Source organism: Aricia agestis, chromosome 19 (genome assembly GCF_905147365.1).
Source record: "Aricia agestis chromosome 19, ilAriAges1.1, whole genome shotgun sequence".
NCBI classification, from domain to species: domain Eukaryota; kingdom Metazoa; phylum Arthropoda; class Insecta; order Lepidoptera; family Lycaenidae; genus Aricia; species Aricia agestis.
In genome coordinates, this window is record NC_056424.1 from 13961 (window position 1) to 22727 (window position 8767).

Genomic DNA, 8767 nt, shown 5'->3' on the forward strand with positions numbered 1-8767 from the left:
AGTTGAAATTTTCACAGACTATGTATTTCTGTTGCCGTTTTTAGTATTTGTTGTTGCTATAACAACAAATACTAAAACAAAATAAATTAAATATTTAAGGGGGGCTCCGATACAACAAACATAATTTTTCAAACATTTTTTGCTCGGTAACAATGATGACAACAAGTAGGCACTTGAAATTTTCACAAAGGCCATAATTATAATATGTGTTATTTAATAATATTTAAATAAAATAAAAATTCAAGAGGGGTTTTTCCCATACAAAAACACTATTTTGGCTGATTTTTGCTCTATAACGGTACGGAACCCTTCGTGCGCAAGTCCGACTCGCACTTGACCGATTATTATTTCTTAGATTGATTTGAAAGGGTGACACTACGATGATGCCACTTTTTAATTTCTTCACTTTCTTGATAGAGACAGACTAGACATATACAAATGTTATAATAGGTAGGTACTTTACATAGATTAGATTGTTTCTTATAATGTCGTAAATTAAACACAATATAACTACATCATAATTTTTTCAAATTTTCTTAACTACATAATATATATAAATCATAATATTTACAACGTGTTTTTAAACTGTATTTAATATAAAGTATCAAAATCTTTTATAGTGACTGGATACAGTGTGGCCATAAGAGGCCACACCGAAAACAAGTGGCGACTCTATTAATGTCGTGACTTTTTTGACGGGCTATACTAGTTTATTTTCAAATTATTACGCGACAAGCTTTTCTTATCATGCAAATGAGGGATTTTCATTTATATTTTTTAATTTTAATTTTAACTATCTTATCTAGATGGCGTAAGTATAGACACTTCTAGATTTTCTATTGGTTCCTCACCGATCTGAAATTATCTGCAGGTTGGCATCACTGACTACATATGGGTTGTGTTTCCAAAAAATATCAGTGTACTGTTAAGTGTGACATAAATAAAAATATCTTAAACCTAAGCGATCATTGGCCTAAGCGATTAGGCCAGTACACTGATAATAGTTTAGGAACACGCTGACATAATAAAAACTTGTCAAACTGAAACTTGACAACTGAAAGAGTTTTGGCGGGCATGTCACTTTCAAACTTCTTCTACTTTTTATTGTTGGTGTGGTTTTTATTATTTTTTCCCAAATTGTGGTTTTTGGGCTTTTGATATTCATTATTGGTAAAATATTAGCCATTAAATATCCGTTATCTTGCACAAGTGCAGGTAAGATGTTGTCAAAACCAAAATGTATATTTCCTGTGATATTTGGTGTTAATATCGGTGAATAGGGCTATTTCTTCCGTGAATTTTAGCTAAAACATCGTTATAATAATTTTATTATCCTATTCATTGGAATATTATTGCGTCTTTTTCAAGTTGAAATGTATCAAGTTTTACATTCTTTTGCCCAGTTTTGTAGCAATTATTGATGGTATTCCCTGGTATTACCGATAGTTGTCTACCCATACGCCATCTAGTTACTAAAATGGAAACTGTTTGACAATCAAATTAAAAATATAGGAAAATCCCTCATTGTATTGTATATTGAGGTTATAACTTAACAGGTGTTAGGTTAAAAGGCAATTTAGGTCAATATGGGTTAGGTTAAAGGGAGTTAGGGTAAAATGGGTTAGATTACGAGGGGTCAGGTTAAAAGAGGTTAGGTTAAGAGAGGTTAGGTTAAGAGAGGTTAGGTTAAGAGAGGTTAGGTTAAGAGAGGTTAGGTTAAGAGAGGTTAGGTTAAGAGAGGTTAGGTTAAGAGAGGTTAGGTTAAGAGAGGTTAGGTTAAGAGAGGTTAGGTTAAGAGAGGTTAGGTTAAGAGAGGTTAGGTTAAGAGAGGTTAGGTTAAGAGAGGTTAGGTTAAGAGAGGTTAGGTTAAGTGAGGTTAGGTTAAGAGAGGTTAGGTTAAGAGAGGTTAGGTTAAGAGAGGTTAGGTTAAGAGAGGTTAGGTTAAGAGAGGTTAGGTTAAGAGAGGTTAGGTTAAGAGAGGTTAGGTTAAGAGAGGTTAGGTTAAGAGAGGTTAGGTTAAGAGAGGTTAGGTTAAGAGAGGTTAGGTTAAGAGAGGTTAGGTTAAGAGAGGTTAGGTTAAGAGAGGTTAGGTTAAGAGAGGTTAGGTTAAGAGAGGTTAGGTTAAGAGAGGTTAGGTTAAGAGAGGTTAGGTTAAGAGAGGTTAGGTTAAGAGAGGTTAGGTTAAGAGAGGTTAGGTTAAGAGAGGTTAGGTTAAGAGAGGTTAGGTTAAAAGAGGTTAAGCCGAACAGTTTAATTAGTGGTTAGTTATATTATAATATAGCTATGAGAGATTGTGTATATTTATACACAACTATGGTAATTAGGTCTGAAAACTTTTTTTCGTAGGTTCGTCTGTATTTTAATCGTTAGGTTAGCGGTCCCCGAGGAACCTATCTTAGGCATCAAAGTCACTTTGACAGCTGTCAAAGTGACATTGACGTCAACTACCAAAGCTTAAAACTACAACAAAGGGAAAATAACGAGACTCTTGTGTGTAATATGTATTTTCATCGATACAACGACGTTTCCGAAGTTGCTTTAGCTCGTCACATCGCGAGCTCGTAGCAGGCCGCGAACATTGGAAGGCACTGTGGATCCTTCAGTGCAACAACATTCGTCCACGCGCTCCCGGCAGCAACGATTCTCGTTCCATTGGCCATGCAAAAATATAAAATTCAAAATCAAAAATCAAAATCAAAATTGTTTTATATGACATCTCTTCAACTTCTTGATCATTAGTAATCTTTTTATTTTCAAAGTATAGTTCAAAATCAGAGCTACGACAGGTGACATTTCCAGTCTCACCCGCTATTACTTGCCATGTTGTTTTGATTTTATTTTTAAAGTTTTTAATTTTATTTTTTATATATAGGGCTTTAGCAGCTTTACAAACTTTTCTGAAGGTTTTTGAGTAGTTTTTAACATATGCTTTAAATAGTTCACTATTGTTAATAAGTACACCTTTCATCATATAAGTCTTATAATCTTTTCCTACTTATCTTTATTCCTTTTGCTGCCCAATTAATAAATTTAGTTTTTTTATTACTGTTTCTAACCGTTTTAGAAGTAAATATTGAATTAAATTGAGTTCTTACCACCTTAAATAATTTATTAAAAGCTTCATCAGAGCTATGTGAGCTGTCCAATAAATGGATATTTGAATTTAATTTACTTCTAAATTGCTCAATACGTTTTGTGGTCACAGGAATAAACACAAGATTTTTCTTCGCATCACTGTCACATTTGATATTGAAAGAGGCTATTTGTCCACAGTGATCAGAACTTAGCTTATTAATTATTTCTTTTTTGTCTGGAATAAGATTAGTAAATATATTGTCAATACAAGTGGCTGTAGTCTCACAGACCCTTGTAGGTTCCTGAAACAAACTGTAAAGGTTATACGATTGAAATAAAGATGTGAATCTAACAGTAGTTGAGGTTAAATCTAATAAATTAATGTTAAAATCGCCACATATAATAACCTTTTTGTTAGATGCACATATTTTTGACAAAATTTGTTCCATAGTTACTTCAAAAGATTCGTATAACCCTGATGGAGGCCTGTATACGCTTACAATTATTAGATGGCTCAGCTCTATGCAGGCCACTTCTATTATTCGTTCAGTAGAGAGACTCACAATATCCTTACATTCCTTAAATTTAAAATTGTTTCTGATTAAAATTAAAGAGCCACCTAATGGCATTTTCTCTACTGAACGAACTTGCTATCTGGTGATCATTGAAGTTGAAAATGAGTTCATGTGATCTAAACCAATGTTCAGATATACACATAATATCAATGTTAAATTCCTTCAAAAATAACTCAATTTCAAGTTCTTTACCTACCATAACTTGTAAATTCTGATGCACCAGATTAATTAAATTACAATTATTTTCACTTACTATATTTGAATCTATTAAATTGGTAGGATTTTGACTATTTAAAGGTAATTTATTTCTGCAAGAGATTTCCTCCATTGTCTTATTATCTAATTTAAAGAAATATTTGGAACATATTCCAATTCGTTCAAAATATGACTAATATTCTGCTCAATAAAAGCAGTAGTCGAGGAAGCCAAATACTTGGCTGATTTTATAAACAAAAAGTTAAATAGCAACTTGGCTATACGTCTTTTATAAAAATGAGATAAGAAGTACTTATCTCTTTTCATAGTAGATAATTTCAAATCTAAATTATTAATATCTACAACCTGACATTGTGTATGCGAGTCATTTAAAATAATACAATTATTATTTACAGCTGTTCATGTTTGTTAAACTGTTTTGCCTAATAAAACAATGTCACTCTTAACAGCTTACGTGATTCAACTTCCAACTGCATGTTTAACTTTGACTTGGAATGTACAACATAGTTTTAAAAGCACCATTTTAGATAGCTCCTATTTAACTTTCAATCGTGTTTGTGTAGTTTTAAACCGAGCAGTTCATTTGCGGTTATCCAAACTGCGAAAAATCCAAGCAAGTTCGTGCGGTTACTACTAATCCAGCCCAATTATAGTTTTGTTACCTGCAACCAACCTACAACACAATACCCGAGGGACGGACGAATTTATCCGTGTATTTCCACTTAGTATTTCCTTATCCACTTTACAAACTTTTATTTATTATAAATTATAATAAAAAAGAAAACGAAAGTACAAAAAAAACATTGTGAACAAAAACACAAAGGACATATTAAGCGAAAAAATTTGACATTTCGTTTGACGTTTGTGTGATCATAGACTATTTTTTTTAATTCGTCCCGGTCTGGACAGGCAAAGTGATCATAGACTTTTTTTTTAATGAGGCATTTTCATTTATATTTTTTAATCTTATTTTTAAAAATCTAAACTAGATGGCGTAAGGATAGACACGGATAAACTGTACTTTACGGGACGCTGGTCTGGCATTTCATATTTATTTGTTAGAAACTACACAATGCAAGAAGTCTTTCCGTGAAGTCGGTTTTTGAAGCAACCTAGTAGTTTTCGAGAAATAAATTATTAAATATCGCAAAATTAGATCAACATTTTTGATGAATTTACGTCACTACTTTGACTGACTACCAACCTTATAAAACTACGATCTGTCATTTGCGTTTCCTTACGTGAAAGTTAATTCTATGCAGTCAATGTAGACAACATTTTGGGGTCTTTTTGGGGTATTTATGTTGTAAATACATTTGAAATGTAAAATTTTATGTATTTACGTGTAATTTATTGAAAAGAATAATAATTTAATTGTAAAATATGAAATATCGTGTTTCTACTGTGAAACAACGAAACGCAACGACGCCATTTTGTTTTATGCGTCGTGTGTCTGGAAATGTCAGTCATCGTTTGTTGCTCTTGCAGTCGAGATCGTTTTACGTACTCCTGTCTGACTACATTTGTATGACTACCATGGCGTCTCCGAAGCCCCAGTCTTCGAGTTCCACTGAATCGCCTCAAAAGTTGAGTGAAGTGCAAGTGTTGGACTCTATTGAGCCGCTTGTTACGGCCTCCTTTTCAGTGCCTTTGTATAGTGCGCAAGTGATGGACTCTAGTGAGCTGCTTGTGCCTACTTTGTTGAGGTAAACCTCTTTAGTGTAAGATGGTGTTGGCCGTGCAGATTTTAGAAGATGTTTATTTCCTATGTTTTTGATATTTGACACCTTGTGAGTTTTGAGTGTTCGGTTGATTGTCTAAAGAAAACCAATATATGATTTACTTTATATACATTGCTTTTTATTAATTTAATAAAGCACTTCATTCCACCGGAGCCGAATTAGGATAGCAAACGACTCCTTGTAAAATACTTCGCCTGCTGGTCCTAGTGGGATGGCAGATCTCGTCATGCCAGTTTCCACATCATCTGAAGACTTACGTGAGCCAGCAACCCCTTCTGGTTCATCGGGAAGGCGAGTCCATTATTACTCGGAAGAGTTGAGGTTAGTAGGCTAAAGTTTAGAATCATGCCCAACAATTTTAACTACTTAGCCACAGATACCAAAGCGGGGGACGGGGGGGGGCGCAGCCCCCCCTAAACTGGGGCTCATCCTTCACTCAACCACAGCCTTGTGATGCTTCAAAAACACTTCGTAAACACCCGAGAACAGTTATTGTACTTTGGGTAGCTGGGAGTTATGTAAATCTTTCTCTTTCACCTTGTCATTCAACTTGCTTTGTTTTTGTTTTAGATCGATGTGGAACTGGAAAAAAATCTTCACAAGACTTGGGACGGTACAGCAGTGTATCCAGTTTGCTGAGGAGAGAGGATTTATTCCTAAGCAGAAAACGTGTCATATACACCACAGGCCAATGACGCTGTCTAACGAAACCCAGTTTGGCAGATTCCGCTGCAGAAAGAGCAACTGCAGGAACAGGAGTGTGAGCCGGGTACAAGGTACCTGGTTTGAAAATGTGAGGTTATGCATCACATTAGCATTTCAAATAATGTATGCTTTTAGCGAGGGCTTGTCTTATATGCAAGTACAAAAACGACTTGCTACCGAAGATGAGCCTGTGATTTCCATGAAAACTGTGGCGGACTGGTACAGCTATTGCCGAGAAACAATTGTTATTTATGAGCTGGAAAATAACCAAGCAAGTGAGAAAATAGGAGGACCCGGAAAAATAGTACAAATAGATGAATCCAAATTTGGCAAAAGATAATATAACCGTGGTCGACAGATCGAAGATCATTGGGTGATAGGGATGATCCAAGATGGGAGCGATGATCTTCGGCTTTAAGTGTGTCCTGACAATGAGAGGTCTGCGGAAATATTGGTGCCACTCATCAAGAAGCATGTTCAGGAAGGTTCTATCATCCATACTGATTATTGGAGAGCTTACTTGAGCCTTCCTGAGCATGGATATACACATAAGAGGGTGAATCACAGTGATCCCACAAACAAATTTGTGGCACCAGATGGGACACACACGCAGCGCATTGAGAGCCAGTGGAGGGGATTAAAAAAACAATTCAGGCAGGAACAAAATAAAGCAGATTTCACGGATTGGCTGTGCGAATACCTATGGCGGCGAAAAATAAGGGTCAACCATACCGATCCATTCGAAGAACTATTAAAGGCAATTAAATATGTGTATGTGGACAATACAAATTAATAAAAATGATTGTCAACTAAATTATTTTGTTTTATTTAGTTTGCCAAAGTCCTGTAGGTCACGTGATAGGTTAGAAATTTTGTGGTTTTTTTTTTTTAACTCTTTATACCCCTGAAAGGGGATAGGCAATTTTGTAGGGAATAAGCAAGTCCCCCCTCCAATCCCCCTTTTAACCCCCCACCCCCCCTTAATTCGATGATCCAAAACGGAATTTCAACACTTTTAGTGCAGTCATAACCTCAAACTTCAATCATGAATATCTCAGAAACCAAGAGCTTGCTTCAAGAAGGAAGGAGTATCAGGGGGTACAGCCCCTCCCCCTCCCCCCCTACATCGCGTCCCTTAAAAGTTAAAGTACAGTTTTTCCATAGACACTTCTAGATTTTCTATTGGTTCCTCACCGATCTGAAATTATCTGCAGGTTGGCATCACTGACTGCATATGGGTTGTGTTTCCAAAAAATGTCGTGACTGTCAAGTGTGACAATTGACACAAATCAAAATATCTTATACCTAGTTTTCGTTAGCATAATATTAACATAAAACTGTATGTATTTATACATTTCCATATATTACTATGTTTTTTTGCTTCGTCCCTCTAGTTTAAATTTCACGAAGAGCATACTTCTAAGCGTTCATTGGCCTAAGCGATTAGGCCAGTATACTGGTAACAGTTTAAGAACACGCTGACATATTATAATACTTGTCAAACTGAAAACTGACAACTGAAAGAGTTTTGGCGGGCATGTCACTTTCAAACTTCTTCTACTTTTTATTGTTGGTGTGGTTTTTATTATTTTTTCCCAAATTGTGTTATTTGGGTTTATGATGTTCATCATTAGTAAAATATTAGCCATTAAATATCCGTTATCTTGCACAAGTGCAGGCAAGATGTTGTCAAAACCAAAATGTATGATTCCTGTGACATTTGGTGTGAATATCGGTAAATAGGGCTATTTCTTCCGTGAGTTTTAGCTAAAACATCGTTATAATAACTTTATTATCCTATTCATTGGAATATTATTGTGTCTTTGTCAAATTGAAATGTATCAAGTTTTACATTCTTTTGCCCAGTTTTGTAGCAATGATTGATGGTTTTCCCTGGTATTACCGATAGTTGTCTACCAATACGCCATCTAGTTACTAAAATGGAAACTGTTTGACAATCAAATTAAAAAAATAGGAAAATGCTTCATTCGTCCCGGTCGGTACAGGTAAAGGGAGCGTTGCCCTGTGGCCATACAGCCATTTCTATGTTTTCTCTATTTAATTAATGATAGTGAAGGCCGAAGCCAATTCTTTTATATTTGATCATAGACTATCAAAAGTCATTTAATACCTAGATACTTACCTATTTTGTATTGCCAGATGCAATATTAGTTAAATTTACTGTAGTCGGGACTCGGGACACGTCCGACACAACTTATTTTTTTTAAAATTCATAATTCGTTTATTTGCTCAGAATATGGTACAAAAATGTGTTACATTTTGGAGTGAAAACTTCTTTAGCGGCGTTGAGCACTTTTGTGGGATGGGTAAAAAGTAAAAACTGTGGAACTTGCGTCACATTCTCGTGCTGATCGAAAAACCGTAAGACGGTTGGAGAGTAGTGTTGTAAAATTGAAATTAATTAATCGAACAATCGATTGTTTTTTTCGATTG

The 8767-nt window shown here is 35.1% G+C and overlaps 1 protein-coding gene across 1 annotated transcript; it reads left to right on the forward strand.

Annotated features, from left to right (window-relative positions):
• Nucleotides 1–5819: 5819 nt before the first annotated feature.
• On the forward strand, nucleotides 5820–6653 carry LOC121736714. Its single transcript, XM_042128098.1, has 2 exons — nucleotides 5820–5929; nucleotides 6179–6653. The coding sequence occupies exons 1-2, from the start codon at nucleotides 5820–5822 to the stop codon at nucleotides 6651–6653; spliced, it is 585 nt and encodes a 194-aa protein (XP_041984032.1).
• The last annotated feature ends 2114 nt before the right edge of the window (nucleotides 6654–8767 follow it).

Excerpts from the sequence above, each read along its gene's own strand:
- LOC121736714 (XM_042128098.1), top strand. The coding sequence starts at position 5,820 with ATGGCAGATCTCGTCATGCCAGTTTCCACATCATCTGAAGACTTACGT. Across the intron at positions 5,930-6,178 it reads TATTACTCGGAAGAGTTGAG|ATCGATGTGGAACTGGAAAA; the intron begins GTTAGTAGGCTA and ends TTTTTGTTTTAG.